Below are 16,898 nucleotides of genomic sequence, written 5' to 3'. Positions count from 1 at the left end.
CTCACAGTCACACGACACTCTCCTTCAATTTCCTGAGATTTCTTCCACAGTCAGTATCATTTTAGTTTCTTCTATCAAAAAATTAATAGAAACAATGCAAGGGTTTATGGTAAAATATGTCACAGAGTCTCAATTAAATACAGATAAATATATAGTTTGCCCTCGACCCTCCCACAGGGGGAGCCTCATCCACATGCGGGGACTTTCCGGAATCACACAGTGTCACAGTGGGTGAGCCGTGACTCATGGGGTGACGTGAGACCCCCACCTCCTAGTCCTTCTCAGCAACCAGCCCCGAGCACACAGGAACCTTCTTATTTCTTATCGTTTCCAAGCACACTGCAAAGTAAATGAATCGGAGTGCACTAGGGATGTGATCTGCGCCAGGATGCTGGGCTGAGTCCCGGACGGTGATGTGGTGGGGGAGTGGAGCTTGGCATTTGCAGAGGAAGCTCCAGGCAGCTTTCTTCAGAGCACACGCTGCTTTGTCTCCAGCAGAACCCAAAGTGCAGCCTCCTGCCCTCTGGCCTCCACGCGGGACAGCATCCCAGCAGCTCAGCTCTGTGCTGTGGGCTTGTCCCGGAGCCTGCGGTCCAGCATCCACTTTGTGGCAAAAAGCAAAAATCACAGCGGCCTCTGCTGACCATCCCCAACAAGCATGGACGAGACAGACCCACTGAAACACAAGGGGACTTAGAACCACCTCAGGGGGGTGGGAGTGGGGGACAGACATCAACACGTGGACGTGGACCCCACAGCATGCCGTCCCAGAGCAAAAGTGCACCTTGCGTCCCAGGGTAACTTTCAGAGCGGATTCGAGTACAACCTTCCATGATTCAGAGGTGAGTTTTACGGTGGTGACCCTGGACCCAGAACACAGCCTGACCTCATGCTGAAAGCTTTAGTGGGGCTCTTTCCCAACTCAGACACTTTAAAGAAAAGAAGTTCTCATCTCAGACGTGCTGGCCTGTGGGGCAGGGACCAGGGGCCCAGAGAGCAGCAGTTCCCGGCTGGGATCCGAGAGGGTCGCCACAGACAGAGGAGGAGAGCCGGTGGAGGTGAGACTCCGAGTTAAATGAGACGAAGTTACTGGGGGTCGGGGAGGTGCTGCCCCTGGCACTGCAGACAGGGATGGGGGGGGGTGCAGCAGCACAAGGGGACCGGGAGGCTCAGGCTCTGGGGCACCGAGCACTGTGGGAAGTGTGTGCTCAGCGGTGTAGACGGTGGCCAGGAGTTCCAGGAAAGTGCAGGGAGATAAACATGGTTCTGAGGGCTCACTTTGCTCTAAACAGCTCTGATTCTGTGATTTAGTAGAAAGACCATTTGTGACTGCCAACTAAAAACTGGCACTTGCCACCTGCCTCTCCAAGGATTGGATCCCACTGGCGCTTACCATCTCCCTCTGCTGGGATTGAATCACGGACCTCCAACACCGACCGGGGGGGGGGGGGGGCGGGGGGAGGCCAGGGCGGGGCCAGGAAGGAGGCGCTCTGTGTTCTGGGGAAACTGGCAGAACAGGCCTTCAGAGAGTCAGATATTTTCAGGAGATTTTATCAGCCCAAATTCTCCCATCTCCTCATCTCTAGAGAAGCACTAAAACCATTGACAGTGACGTCTGCTCCTGGTGGCAAACAGCAGCCTCTGCCTGAACGTGTGCTTGGCAGCACGTCCCCCCATCACTGAAGCCATACATACCCTGAGCCCCCCGCCTGTTCGGAGCGGCTCCTCAGAGCTGTCTGAGATGCCGTCTCCCAGGCTAGAGCCCTCATTTTGCCCCCAGTAAAACTTAGCCCACAGCTCTCAGGCTGTGTGGTTTTATTTCAGGTGACATGACTGAGGGTGCCCAAGGGGAAAAGAGTTTGAAAGCACACTCATAACTGCGCCTGGCCAGGCAATTCCCTTAAGCGGAACGACCTGACCAGATCATGATGTAGCGTTCCTCAGATATGCTGGAAGACAGCCAGTTCACTGCAGCCAAGATGTCCTAGTTGCGGTATAATTTTAAATGTTCTCCTGATTCCTCAACTCCACTGGTGGTCCCAGGTTGAGGAGCCCCTTTGGTCCTGAATGGGGTCATCTGGGAACACCCGCTCTTCTTCTTTTTCTGTTGTGGGACTTTGGCATATTGGGCAGATCCTGCCTTTCCTCAATGTCCCCTGCCTGCCTTCTGAGTACCAGGTTAAGGGCCTCCTTTTCCCTGGGCCCCCCAGATTGTGAGGACTTCAATGTAAATGTGGTTTCAGTTTCTGTTTGAGACAGATAAGTAAAGAATACTTGGTCAGTCAAGTGTGGTTCTCATTCAAAGTTGCCCTCACCTCCAAGCTCTGTGGGAATCTACCAGCCCCCACCCACCCACCCACAAGAGCACCTGCCCGCCCAGCATCGCAGCAGGGGGACCAGCCAGCTTTTCATGACCACAAGCCTGAGAAACAGGAAAAGGAGGGCCTATCCCTGAAACTCACACTCCAGCAGCCCAAGTACAGGTCCCAGAGCTAAAGGGAGATGGGGTGAGCCCAGTGGGGACCAGGCTAGAGAGGCTTATCTCAGGGTGCAGACAGAGGGGCCTTCCTCGACGGAACACGCCTCCCAGTAACCCCTGCTGCACACGCAGCACAGAGGTGTGGACAGCAGCGTGTATGTCCCTGTGGAAAGCTGCCGCCCCCAGGCAGTCCCCCGGGGACGGGCCTCTGCTGTGTCCGTCCCCCGGGGACGTCTGCTCACTCATGCTGGCGCCACAGAAAGGTGTCTGTGATGTCACATGATGGGACAGAAAACAAAGGGCAGAATGAAGTTTTTTAAACAAAATTCAAAGGATTCAAAGACCAACTTATCATGTTCTACATATGAGACTTTATTTGCCACTTATCCCCTTCCATGGATCTTTCTAATTCTGCATCAGGATGAGATTGTTTTCATTTTTATAACCTAAGAGTACATAGTAATGTCTAATTTTAAAAATGTTCTTGAAGGCGGGAGGGTACAGCTCAGTGGTGGAGTGTGTGCTTAGCATGCACGAGGTGCTGGGTTCAATCCCCAGTGCCTCCGTTAAATAAATAAACAAACCTAATCCCCCTCCAAAGAATTCTTTTTTTTTTTAATGCTCTTGGCTAATTCGACCCATTCGTCCAAAAGAAAGTCACAAAAATGTCAATTTCTAGGGACCATCCTGCGTGTCTTTCCCATCCCCCACGTAGACATTGCATCCTGCCCTTACTTCTCCTCAAGGATCCACTTTAAATGTCCCTTCTCAAGAAGGCCTTCATATATAAAACAAATACTAGCAGACAGAAAGGGAGAGATTTATGGGAATATAATAACAGTAGGAGATGCTAGCACCCCACTAACAGCATTGGACAGGTCTCCCAGGCAGAAAATCAGTAAGGCAACAGAGATACTAACGGACACAATAGAACAGTTGGACTTGGTTGGTATTTTATGACATTACATCCCCAAAAAACAGAATATACATTCTTTTCGAGTTCTCATGGAACATTCTCTAGGACAGACCACATACTTGGGCACAAAAGAAACCTCAACAAAGTTAAGAGGATAGAAATGTTTCCAAGCATCTTTTCCAACCACAATACCATGAAACTAGAAATCAACCACAGAAAAACAAATGAGAGAAAAATGACAGCATGGAGACGAAACAACATGCTACTAAAAAACCAATGGTCAATGATAAAATAAAAGAAGAAAATTTAAAAATACTTTGAGACGAATGACAATGAAAATACAACCACACAAAATCTATGGAAAGCAGCAAAAGCAGTCCTACGAGGGAAATTCACAGTGATACAGGCTTTCCTCAGAAAACAGGAGCAATCTCAGATAAACAGCCGAACCTGCCACCTGAAGGAATTAGCAGAAGAAGAACAAACCAGACCTAAGGTCAGCAGAAGGAAAGAAATGATAAAGATCAGGGAGGAAGTCAATCAAATAGAGATTCTAAAAAATAGAAAAAATCTGTCAAGCCAAGAGCTGGTTTTTTGAAAGAGTAAAATATAAACAAAACTGACCAACCTCTGGCCAGGCTCACCAAGAAGGAAAGAGACAGAACACAAGTAAATGAAACAAGAAAGGAAAATGGAGACATTACAACAACACCACAGAAATAAAAACACCAGGCAGGCCTTCGAGGGGCCACCTTCCAAACTAGCACCACTGTCATCACTGCTGCCCCACCCCCAGCTTCACGGCACTCACCCCACCTGGCCGTCCAGGTGTGCCCACCTGAACGGATCATCCAGTCTCCAGACAGCGCTGCCCGCCCAGCACCGGAGCGGGACTGGGCATGTGGCACGTGCTCTGCAAACTTACTGAATGAACAAGCAAACCAATGAATGAATACATAACGTAATCACCAATCACTAGTTTCACAAAAAATAAGGAAAGCCATTTTTTGATCAGTTACGTCAAGTTCTCCAAGAGCAATGAAACGGAAAAGAACACGTTTAAAACCCAGTCCCTGTCGCCGAGGCTGCACTTGCGCTCTGGCCTCTGTCTGCCCTGTCCTCTGGCGTGGGCCTCGGGAAGGTCAGTTCAGGGGCTTTCCATCCATCGGAGTCTGAAACGCTTTGATTTTACCCCATACTGAAAAAAAGAAGAAAATAACAATTTTTTTTAACACTAAAAAGTGCATTTGCACACTGGGTTGGAGTTTGAGGACAATTAACCAACTCTCATAGAAATTTTATTTTTATTTGATTTTTAAGATTAAAAATTTTCTATAACAAGTAATTTCTTATGCACGAAACACTGACTACATTACCCATCCCCTCCTCTGCTGCTGTGCGTGTGGCGGGACTGTTCTGAGGCTGCTAAAATTCCTTGACACAAACCACAGACTGAGACAGATGTTCAGGCCCCTCAGGCGCTGCCCACGCGTGACTTCCCACCTCTGAGATTGTCCTTCCAGTTTCTTCTTCTGAAATGACTCCTTCTTGGAAATGACATAGCTTCTTTCTCTGATGCTCGTTGTCCCCAGGCCGGAGGTGAAAACAGGACAAGAGAACGAAAAGTCAGCGAGTCTCATCCCGGGGGAGTGAAGCCAAGGCGAGGAGAAGGACCCCGGGCCGTCGCCTGGGTGTGGGAGCTTCTGAGAGTCTGTGAGGAAGCCGCCAACCAAGGCTGCGAGAAACCCGCACCCTCCCAACGTGAGACGAAGGTCCCAGCTCGGGGCCGAGCTGTGGCTCCCCCGCTCCACCCACCCACCCTCGCACCCCGGCACCCGTGCACCCGGGATGTTCCCCCTCCCTCCCTGACCCTACTCCTGCCAGGAACACGCCGTGTCAAATTCTATCATGTCGTTCTCTACAAATCTGTGCACCCGCTGGTCGTCCTCGCTGGAATATCTGTGTCTGACCGTTGGGCAGTATTGTAAGAATTATAAGTGTCTGCAGCCTCAGCACAAAACAAGCAACACAATATGTTCTGAATCTTTTCTGAGTAATTACGTGTGTAGTGAAGAATTAAATTTTGCCCAAAAGATGTCTGACCTTTGCCCCCAGCTGCCAGAGGTCATCTCCAAGCCCTTTGAAGGTCACGGCTGGCCGGGGTAGCTTTCTTACCCAGGGGCTTGGGTCCAGCCAGAGAGTAATGTGATGTGGGTCAGGGCTCTGAGTCACACAGACTCAGCTCCACCTCCGGGGGCCTGGAGGCTGAGGCCAGCATGAGGACCAGCAGCCTGAACTCCAGAAAAGCCTCTGCACACACTGGCAGCAGCACGGGCGGGCCTGGAGAGCCTCGTACTAAGTGAAGCAAGGCAGACAGAGGAAGACAGACACCAAATGATGTCGCTTGTATGTAGAATCTAAACACCAAAAAAGACACAAATGAACTCATTTACAAAACAGAGATAGACTCACAGACATAGAAAACAAACTTATGGTTACGAGGGGGGAGGAGGGATAAACTGGGAGTTCAGGATTTGCAGATACAAACTATTATATATAAAATAGATAAATGACACGGTCCTACTGTAGAGCACAGGAAACTATATTAAATATCTTGTAATAGCCTATAAGGAAAAAGAACCCGGAAAGGAATATGTGTATGTCCGTATGACTGAATCACTATGCTGTACGCCAGAAACCAACACACCATTGTAAATCAACCATACTTCATTAAAAGTGAAGAAGACTCTGGACACGAGGCTCAGGGGTCTCCCTGGTCAACAACGCTCTGGGCACGGATCTTGGGAAAGCGGTATTGTCCTGACTCTGCCGGGAGGGACGCCCCACGTCGATTACTCCCCGGACCCTGTCCCATGCCCATCCCTGCTTGGCTGATCCCAATCTGTGTCCTTTCTCTACAATAAAGTGTAACTGTGAATATAAATGAGCTTGTGACTCCCTCTAGAAAATTATTGAACCTGGGGGTGGTCTCGGGGACCCCAAACTTACAGCTGGTCGCAGAGAGAAGGCAGTGTTGTAGGAACAGTCTGGTCCCTGCGGACCTTCAAAGCAACTAACAGGAAAATCTAAGGCAGAGTATTTATTCAGTCTTTACAAAGTCTTCCTTCTGGTTATTTTCAGACATAAAAGAAAAACTAGAAAGGAAGAATGGGTAGAATTAAATTTGTGTGTTGCTTTTAAGCAACGATTCCATCAGCATTTAAATTTAAGAACAGGCGTGTAAAAAACATACACCGTACAAACTGAATTGAGAACAGAGAAGTCTCCTTCATAAGAAGAGCACTGAGGAAATAGAACGGTTACTGAAACCTGGGCTTCTGGGATAATAAGGTTTAATAAGACAAGACCCCTGAGGGAGAAGTTCAAAGATTGTAACTTTAAAAGAAAGTAAAGGACAAGTCAACCTTTCAGGAGTAAGGAAAATAAATCAGGGTGCTGAGGAAAAGAAGCAGAATTTTTTCAGTCTGTGAATTTTTGATTTTCTACATTTAAAAAGGAAAATATGTCATTATTCATGTTTGTGTTACCTGTTGAGATAGAATATCTATAATTTAGCAAGTTTGGGGTACACTGTGCTCTGAAATCTGCACTGAAGGGTAGCGTGGAAGGTCTGAGTTTTAAGTATGTTGAGAGAAAGAGATTTAATCCATCGCTTTCCTGCTTTTGTGTAATTTCGGCCCCTGAATAGTTGAGTGAGTTCCGGCTTTTCTGAGTGTCACCGTGAGCTATAGCACCCTTAGAGATGAGACACGTGGCCTCCAGCCAACCCTTGCCTGGAACTTGTCCCCTGGTGTCCCCGAGGAACTGTTTATGATGGGCATATGGTTCAGAGAAGGTGTCACTAGAGGTACCAGTCGGGACACTTCTGCAATTCTGGATGCTTGGACCATTCTCTGAATGCATCTTCTTAGGAAACCAGATGCAGGTGAACCTGCATGATGCAGAGATGGGATGATGTGTGGGCTGGTGGTCCAGAGGAAAACCTTGATAAAATTAAAGCCAGAAGGAATACAAAGCAAGCTACCTGAAATATCATGCAAATCAGTGGCCGTGGCAGGCTTCCTGAGACGTGGACTTCTCATGAACACAGGAGTGCGGGTGCTGCCAGCAGGGCAGTGTGGTCGAGACCCCGGGCTCTGGCACCAGCTGGGCTGGGAGGGTCTCCCATCACCCACTGTGACCCCGAGCAAGTCCCCTGACCTCTCTGAGCCTCCGTGCCTTCATCCATAAAATAGAGCTTAAAATTGTCCCTGCTGCACCGCATGCCCCTCTGCTCATTGCTGTAACACAGGTGAGCGCACGGCAGTGCTAGACACCTGGTAACATGCCGCAAACTCTCGTCGTTCTTACTGCTGACACCTCTTAAAGCTCTCAGGTTAAGTCTCCAAAGCGAAGGCATTGAAGCACCATGGGATTGAAGTGTGATGCAAAACTGTATCACCATCCGGGGAGAGAAGAAGAAGTTTTGTTAAAAGTCTAAATGTCAGATAGAGGTTAATAATGAGACTGCAGTCAATGTCAAGCCACCCACGCATCCCAGATCCAGGGCGAGTGCAGTCCCTGCGACAGGATCGCAAAGGCTCACAAGGAGCCTGCAGGCAGGTGGTGTCACATCCGCCCCGGCGAGGAGGCTGGGCGCGCCGACGTCCACTTGCTCCCCCAAAACCATGTGGCTGCCGAGTGGAGAAACCAGATAGAACTAAAGCCGACTTGACTGCAAAGCCCAAACCAGGCTGAGCAGAGCCGGGAGGAATCGGGGTCAGCTGTGGACCAGGGCCCAGGTGGGCCAGGCCAGCGCTGGGTGGGAATGACCAGCTTCATTCACATGTATTTTCTGACTTCCATTTTGTGCCAGGCATGGTTTTGTCTCAGGCACATAGGGCACGCCCCTGGGTTCACAGACCTGACATCCTGGTGGATTCTGCGCACCTTAACCAACCGTGAGTTTTACAAGCACGGTCCAGCGCTGTAGATCCCGACCCAGGCAGGGGGAGGGCAGGGAAGCAGCCTCAGCAGAAAATAAAATCTGACAAAATGAGAGGACAAGTGAAAACGGGCAACCCTGAAGGACCAGGTCGCCCCACATCCTCTTCCAGGTGAACGTAGAACCAGAGTTTGGAAAACAGTTCAAACTAGAGAACAACTTTCTGGTTCAATCATGATTTTAACTTTATAAAGACGAGTCGTCTTCATGTAATTAAACTTTCCAGGTCCCCTCCCCTCTGTGACAGCTGGGGTGCACAGCCGGGCTACGCCAGACACTCTCAGGACACTGTAGCTTCCACTGAATGCCAGATGATGCAAAGCGAAACATAATTTCCCCTTTTTGAGGGCAAAACAAAAATACAAGGGATTTTTTTCCCTCTGCCCCGATCCTCCTTCCTCAAACAAATTTTACTTTGCCTCTGACTTCATTCAGATGCTGGTCAGTGTGTTTTCTGTTCTTCTGTGGGAAAGTGCACTGCCAGCAGCAGCCTGGTCCCTGGGGCTCAGCCCTCCCGGGGACTTGGGGACATGCTGCCACCCAACTGCTCGGTGCACAGCGAGGTGGCGGAGCTGGCGGCGGCCTCGCTGCTGCTGCTGGAGTGCGTGCTGGGCGCGCTGGGCAACGCCGTGGCCCTCTGGACCTTCTTCTTCTGCCTAAAGGTGTGGAAGCCCTACGCCGTCTACCTGTTCAACTTGGTCCTGGCAGACCTCCTGCTGGCCGCCTGCCTGCCCTTCCTTGCCACCTTCTACCTGAGACACAAGACCTGGGGCCTGGGTCACACCGCCTGCCAGGTGATGTCCTTCCTGCGGGCCCTTTGCCGTGGGTCAGGCGTCTCCTTCCTCACCGCCGTGGCCCTGGACCGGTACCTCCGAGTGGCCCACCCTCGGCTCAAGGTCAACCTTCTAGCTCCGCGGGCGGCCTGGGGGATCTCAGCCCTCATGTGGCTCCTGGTGGCCACCCTCACCCACCAGAGCGTGCTCCTCTCCGAGGCCCAGTGCCCCGGCTCCGGGCCCCGGACGGAGTCCTCCTTCAGTGCCGTCTGGCAGGAAGCCCTCTTCTTCCTCCAGTTTATCCTTCCCTTTGGCCTCATCCTATTCTGCAGCGCCAGCATCATCAGGGTTCTCCAGAGGAGGCTCCGGGACCCAGACAAGCAGCCGAAGCTGCGGCGGGCACAGGCGCTGGTGGCCGTGGTTGTGGTGCTGTTCGCACTGTGCTTCCTGCCCAGTTTCCTGGCCCGAGTCCTGCTGGCCGCCGCCCGGCGGGGGCGCAGCTGCGGGGCCCTGAGCGCCGCGGTGCACGCCTCCGACGTGGCGGGCAGCCTCACCTACCTGCAGGGCGCGCTGAACCCCGTGGTGCACTGCTTCTCCAGCCCCGCCTTCCGCCGCTCCTACCGCAGGGTCCTCTACACCCTCCGAGGCCGCGGGCCGGAGGCCGAGGCTCGGGGCTGTGAGCCCAGGGACGATGACTCCTGAGGACGCCCGCCCCCCACCTGCTTCCCCGGGACCACCGGGTCTGAGCAGTAATGATGGTGAGTTAGGATTCCACACTACAAAGGTCGGGCTCAACTGTCAGCACGACCGCAGCAAGGGCTCCCACACGCCTGGCTCCCGGGATTCCCTTCCGCTGATTTACGTGACAGAGCAGCCAGTCGAAGGGACCAGCCAGAGCCTCCTTTACACATGATTCGGATGCAGGTCAACCGCACACCCACCACTGAAGAAAGGTGCCCTGGTGGACCGGGGGTGCAGAAGGAGGCGGAAAGCAGTGTTGCCAGTGTGGTTCTGACTCTGCTTGGTCTTGGCAAGTCATTTTAACTTCCTATTCTTGTTTGTAAATGCAAAAAGAAAAGAAAAAAACCTGCTCCTTTCCTACCTCTTCACAGGCTTGTGGTCATTGACATGGGGAAGAGGGGCTTTGGTTCCCAAAGCAGGTCCCGGCTGTCAGTGTCCCGAGCTCAGCGCCACTTAGCACACAACTGTTTGATTGACAGGTGCTTCAGTCGTGCAGATTATACATGACATCCAAGGCCACACAGCTGGTGCCCCAGTTTATTGTAAGAATTACTTTCCTACTAAATCTCTCAATATTGCATCTAGAACTTTTTTTAAGTTTGAATGTCTAAACGCTTTTGAAACTCAATTTGCTTCCCTTGCTCTAAAAGAGTCACCCATTTTACACCTTCTGGGAGAAGCGCGCGGTGTGAGATCCCAGTTTGCGTGTGAGATGACTGTTTCCACCTGATGCCACCGCGTCACTTGTGCAGAAGGCACGTGGGGACCAGCCCAGGTGCCAGACCACCGCAGAGAAGGTGGGCCCCCTCCAGCCCCGGCCCCTGGGCCAGCAACGGCTGCATCTTCTCCTCTCATTCTTCTTAAATTATGTCCCAGATCTGTAGTTTGCAATGGTGACAAAGGATTTAGAAAGTCACCTTCCTGACTGCCTTATCTCTCACTCTCTGTTCAACATGGTGGTACACTCCCCAAAGTGCTTAGACGAGGCAGAGGGTCTCCTTGTAAAACAGGGTCCCAGGCAGCCCACACCAGGTGGTCTCACCTGGAGCCACACCTGTCCTGCCCACAGAGAGAGCCCCCTGCTTTTCCCAGCGGGTAGTCCCGTGGTCTCTGCAATATTTAAGGTTAAAACTGATGGCACTGGGTAATAGAAAATGGCAAAACTACGTCCCGTTCCTGAGCTGTTTGTCTCCCAGGAAGGCTCCTAATCAGAGCCAGACCTGAACCGTGGCCGTGACCCTACTGCTGTGCTTCTGAAGGACGTGGCACCTGCCTGACGCCGAGCAATAACAGTATAACCCTGCAGCTGGCAAGTTGTGTTTATTGCTGGTTCACATGTTAGTTTAATAGGATTTCCAGGGCAAAAATATTGAATTGTGTATCTCTTCCTTAGATTTCACGTCTTTCACATATCCTTCAAAAGAAAAAAATGAATTTTCTGGAACTCTGATGCTTGGGGGGAAAATGAAGGAAATGTGCCCAGATGACGATGTGGAACGGCTGAGTAAAAGCCTCCGGCGTGAGCCTCCTGCTCTGTGCCCGTGTTCTTCCCTTTTAGAGACCAGGAGTGTCGGGGGAGGCAGAGCCCAGGGGCACAGCGCGTGCTCAGCATGTGTGAGGTCCTGGGTTCAACCCCCAGCACCTCCATTTAAAAATAAATAAATTAAATAAATGACCAGACTTTTTTTAAAAGTTTCCATTTTTCCTCCTGCGTCTTACCGCATATGCAATTTTAAATACCGCTTTTAAAAATCTAACATGTTTAAGAGAAACATTTTCCGTATTATGATAAATTCACCGTCAAGCTGATTGATAACCCGATAATCGACCCAGAAGATGTTTCTTGGCCACTGTCCTCCTGTGGGACGTTTAGGTCCCTTATTCTCTACCCAGGGGAGTCCACACGTGAAAGCACGTCGCAGTGTGACAGCCATCAGGTGCCCCAGGGTGGGGTAAAGCCAGCCCGAGCCGATACCTGGAAAGGCGTGCTGGCAAGCGCTGTGCATAACCGCTCCCCAACATGGTCCCGTCCCACTGTCGCCGCAGCCCTGCACACCTCCCTGCCCACACTCAGTGTGAGGAAATGGGGAGGTCTCACTGCAGCGCTGACGGTCTCTGGGCTCAGCTGTGCGATCCAGGAGGCTTTAGAAGCCCTGATGCCTCTTCTAACCCCAGGCGTTCTGGCCCGGTGGGTCTAGGGGCACAGGTCGCTTTGAAGTCCCCTTCATTCGTTCCGTTACTGTGCAGCCAGGGCTGAGAGACACTGGGTGAGTGACCACGGTCAGGGCCTTTGGGTCAGCACCCTGCTGCGTCCCTTCCCGGCTTGTGGCCGCCCCGCTCTGAACCGTCCCCTTCTGCGGGAGGATAATAACATGAGAGCACACGGGATTGTTGTCCATGAAACTCCGCTGAGCACGGAGCCTGCACAGGACAGCATCCAGTGCACGTCCCTCGGCTATTGTCAAGGGGCCAGCTCCCTCTGTTACCTTTGTTTACGTCCCCAAGATGAGGGCCCTTTGTGGACAAAGCTTTTCACCTACACACCCTCAACACGGAGCCTCATGAACGAGACGCCCAACAACTCTGCTAAATCAAGGCTTTGCTGCGATTCGTTCTGTCTAGTAAATCCTTTCTGGGTATTTTCTGAGGATCCTGTGGTGGGGGCATTTTTTTGTACGTGGGCATCTCAGGGTCCTCGGAACAGCATCTCTGAGGATGTTTCCGGGGTCCTGTCTCTCATGCCAAAGACCCCGCTCGGCGCTCAGATGGCTTTGTTCTTTACAGACGTGGAATAACACGGTTCTTCTCCAAATTACTTTTTTGAGTAAGGAAATGACTCAAAAGGAAAGTGTGAGCAGACCGTGTATGCAGCGGGCCTCAGCCCCACAACTATTTCGCTGCCAGTGGCAGGTTTCGGTTTCTTTTCTCCTGTGACTCACTTCTTAGTATATAGCAGATGCACGGTCCTGACCATGAGCCTTAGGAATCTCAGCTCCGTCTGAGCTCCGGGGTGGCCAGGGGCCCAGGTTTCCACCTGAATGATGAATTTCTTTCCCCATGCAGATAAGGTTATCACCATTTCAAAACCCTGGTCAGCTTCTTGTTTCTCTTTCCAAAATCCAGGCCACTGAACCCTCCCTGGAGCACACACGTCCTGCAGGTGGACCTGGCCAGGACACGCCACACTGTTTTACATTCCCACCAGCCGTGTACAAGGGTTCCTATTTCTCCACCTCCTCGCCAGCACTTATGGCATCCTGGTTTTGTTTTTGTTTGTTTGTTTTTCTGTTTTCAGGGTTTATTCTTAAGTAGCCAAACCCAATGGGGTTTTTGGGATAGCAGCACATCCTGCTAGTGAGCTGGAGAAAGGCCTCTTTGAAGATCAGAAAATGCTTAATAACTTCAGAGACTCGGAAGACAACATCCCTGTGCCTGGATGCGAAAACGCGACCCAGGCCCGAGGTGAATTCGTCATGCGGCCACGGTGACCTCAAGTCCACTGAGACCTCACACAATTTCAATTTTGAGGCTCTTTTTCCCTGAAACCACAGGCCCGAGGACAAGTGTCCTGGGGAATTCTGTCAGAGAAGCTCTCACCTGGATGGCTCAGCTGGAGATGATGGAGCTGCTGGCTCTGAAGTCAGGATGGGATGGGCTGCCATTGGGCGGGATGGGCTGAGGCCTCAGCTGGAGTTTAGCTTAAGGACCTCAGGTACATCACCTTACGGAGCCTCCATCTTCATCTGAAAAGTGAGGGTGATGGCACTTTCCTGGAAGGATGGCGGCGAGGACGGACCAACACGCAAAGCTGGAAGGAGGCAGCTGCTCTGCCGGCCAGACAGCCCCCCGCCCAGGCCACGTCCTGACCCATCCACCCTCAATGCCCGGGGTCTTCAGTGGAAGGGAACAAACCCTGCAGATAACAGTCTGGGGGCAGGGATCAGAAAACAGGAGAACCGTGACTGTGAGGCACCATCCTTCCTCCCTCCCTCTGCTCGCCCCCTCCCTGGGCCTGCACACCCACAGCCCAGCTCTGTCCCCCGTCCACCCCCCGCCACCACCGCTGGACAGGCCAGCCCCATCTCATGGCCGTCTCCTCCCCGGGGGGTTAGAGCACTTTCCCAGGGCCCGGGCTGTTTTCTCTTCCTCTGTAACCTGACAGGCCTGCTTCTAATCAGACAGGCTGTCCGAGGGTGTAGACGGTCTACACTCACACACCCAGGGCGTGCTGAGCTGCTATGAGCCGTCACAGCTCAAAACAGTGAACAGACAGATCTTGCCTTCCTTTGTGCCGCAGGCTCTTGTCTCTCGTCTCTGGTCTGTGACATCTCGCTTCATATCCTCAGCGGTTTCTTGCGTGCGGGAAGGGAGATCACGGGTGGAGAGCCTGCCCGGAGGAGTCCCTGTCACTCCCAAGTGCCCAGGCAGCCTCGCAGACAGAGGTTCAGAGGGGAGGTCACAGAGGTGCGCGTGGTGGACACGGAGTGTGAGACAGAGAGGAGGCATCAGATCCAGACCCTGGCTGTGCGCCTGCCCACCTGGCTCTCCGCGGCGCCGTCACTGCCCCAGGCCTGCCAGCTGGGAGGAGCGGGAGGGGACTCGCCTGTGTGCTGTGTGGAGACAGTTAAATTATTGTCCATCTCGGAACTCTGTAACTGGCTGCCCGAAGGCTGCGTTCAGCCAACAGACAGCTTTTGATTGGCTCACAAGTTATTTTTAATTTTTTATATTATATGTAGTTAAAAAAACCCACCAAGACTCTACATTTTAAAAGTATAGATTTGCATCTCTTCTTGAAAACTGGACGCTCTCCAGCACTGGGTGAAGACTCCCCCGAGCCTCGGTGGGGGTGGCACCACGCCGCTGAGGTGGATTTCGCGGCCAGCCCTGTCTGGGCTGGTGTGCGTCCCTTCTGGTCCCTGAGAGAATTTACACCATCGTGGACCCTGATCTACACCTCCTAGTGTTTCAAACAGGTTTTTCGTCTTCCCTTCCTCGGTAAGTGTGATGGTTAATTGTATGTGTCCACTTGGCTAGACAGCTGTCTGGTGATTCATCAGACACTAATCCAGGTGTCGCATGAAGGTGTTTGTGGATGAGTCAACATCTGCATCCACTGAGCAGAGGAGAGTACCCTTGCTAATGTGGTGGGCCTCGTCCAATCAGGTGAAGGCCCTAGAGCCAAAAACCGGAAGTTTCCGGGAGAAGAAGGAGTTCTGCCTCCAGACCCGAACACAGAAGCCCCGCCTGAGCTTCCAGCCCTGCAAGTTTCAGGCCTGCCAGCCCCACAGGCGCGCGAGCCAGTTCCCTTAAATAAACCCCTGTACCTGCGTGTGTGCGTGTGTGACCTGCCTGTTCTGCTCCTCCGGGAGCCCTGGCGGGCACGCAGGAAGGAGTGCTCTCCTCCGCCCTTGCTGTCCTGCCTTCCCTTCTGTCGGGGGCAGCGGTTTCCACGATGCCTGTCGGTGCCAACCTTCAATCTTGGTTTTTAACACTTTGTGTCTGTTTCCATCCCCCGCAGTGTCTCTTGTTCACATCTCCTTCATAATCTTCGTCTCAGGCTTTGCCCGGGCCTTTACCCTTCCATCCAGAGTGCCCTCCTGTCCTGGCTTCCCCCACGACACGTGTCAGCCCCCTGCCACCGGCTTTGCCCTTCAATCTTCTTGCGCTGGCCCTGGGACCGTCCAGAGTCCCCAAGGTTCATGCATTTGGTTTCTGCTCCACATCAAGCCGAACGGCTCTCAGGTTAGGCTCAGCCCAGGGGGACCAGGCTCTGTGTTTGCACAGCACCGCTGGACGTGAAAGTTCAGCACAGCAGGCAGGCCTGTCCCCACCCTCTGTACAAAAGCCTCGACTGCTCTATTATCTACATGTTCTTAGGACACTGTTTTCCACGTAGCACGAAAAAAAGCAACCAGGTCTCCCCACAGTCCTCCCCCGTTTAATCCCTGCCTGACACAGGATGGCCAACTCTGATACGCTTCCGTCAGCTGCAACACAACGGAGCTGCCGTTAACAAGACTGATTAGCTCCAGATTTAAAAATACAGGAAAAGGAGCTCTCTTTAAGCCTGAACAGGAACTTGGGGTAAACACCCTGGACTATCTTCTAGAGAAAATAAACACGTTTCAGGGAAGTGAACCCTCCGAGTGGCCCCGAGCGTGGCTCAGTGGGAAACTCGGAGACACTGCCTTGGTTTCTAATGTGCACAGCGGTGCCGGGTGGGGGGCAGTCTCAAATTCCTTAATGACTCATTTTTCTCACTTTTACTAGAACTCTGAAGCAATCATATTTGTTTTTCAGACTCTAATCCAACTGCATGATAATAGACCTGTTATTATTACTAACAAGCCTGGAACTCTATGTTATTTTACTTATAACACATTGAAAGCAACGAGTGCTTTGGGGGCGGGTGTAGCTCAGTGGCAGAGCACGTGCACAGCGCGCCCAGGGCCCTGGTTCAAATCCCAAAACCTCCACCACCGACAACAACAAAAGGTAAAAATAAATAAAAATGAAAATAAGTAAAAGCAATTAGAGCTTTAATTTCCTCTAAAATATTACGTTCGATTCCAGACACCAGCATCCTAAAATTTTAAGAGCTGCTTGCCCGGAAAAATGCATTGGCTATTATTTTTACCAAGACAGAGGTAAACGCTGTGAAAATAAAGGGGGAAAAGTGAGGGAGCAAAATTCCCTGGGAACCCTAGGGGGCGCAGCAACCTCGAGGCTGGGGCGGTAAACTCCCACCTTGACGTGGGAGGGGCTGACGACGGGGGCGGGGGGGGGGCAGGCTCGTCACAGAGAGGCAGACAGAGGGACTCTTCCAACCTCAGCGGGCAAGACACGCGGGGTGGGGGCGTCCTGCCGACGCTGGCGGGGGTCTCCCCGCTCTCCAGCCACTCACACAGGACTGCAGCTTGAGCGTCTCCAGAAGCGAAGGGCTTGCGGGCGCTGAGGACCAGTGGACGCTGCCCTGCCGGC

At 52.2% G+C, this 16,898-nt stretch overlaps 1 protein-coding gene across 1 annotated transcript; it reads left to right on the top strand.

Annotated features, from left to right (window-relative positions):
• Positions 1 to 8,844: 8,844 nt before the first annotated feature.
• GPR31 (G protein-coupled receptor 31) lies at positions 8,845 to 13,215 on the top strand. The gene is made up of 2 exons (XM_014556228.2): positions 8,845 to 9,931; positions 13,038 to 13,215. The coding sequence occupies exon 1, from the start codon at positions 8,931 to 8,933 to the stop codon at positions 9,873 to 9,875; it is 945 nt and encodes a 314-aa protein (XP_014411714.2). The 5' UTR covers positions 8,845 to 8,930; the 3' UTR covers positions 9,876 to 9,931; positions 13,038 to 13,215.
• Positions 13,216 to 16,898: the final 3,683 nt, after the last annotated feature.

This window comes from Camelus ferus, chromosome 8 (assembly GCF_009834535.1).
Source record: "Camelus ferus isolate YT-003-E chromosome 8, BCGSAC_Cfer_1.0, whole genome shotgun sequence".
Taxonomy (NCBI): domain Eukaryota; kingdom Metazoa; phylum Chordata; class Mammalia; order Artiodactyla; family Camelidae; genus Camelus; species Camelus ferus.
Note: the sequence above shows the minus strand (reverse complement) of the source record. Positions and strands in the feature narration are given on the sequence as shown.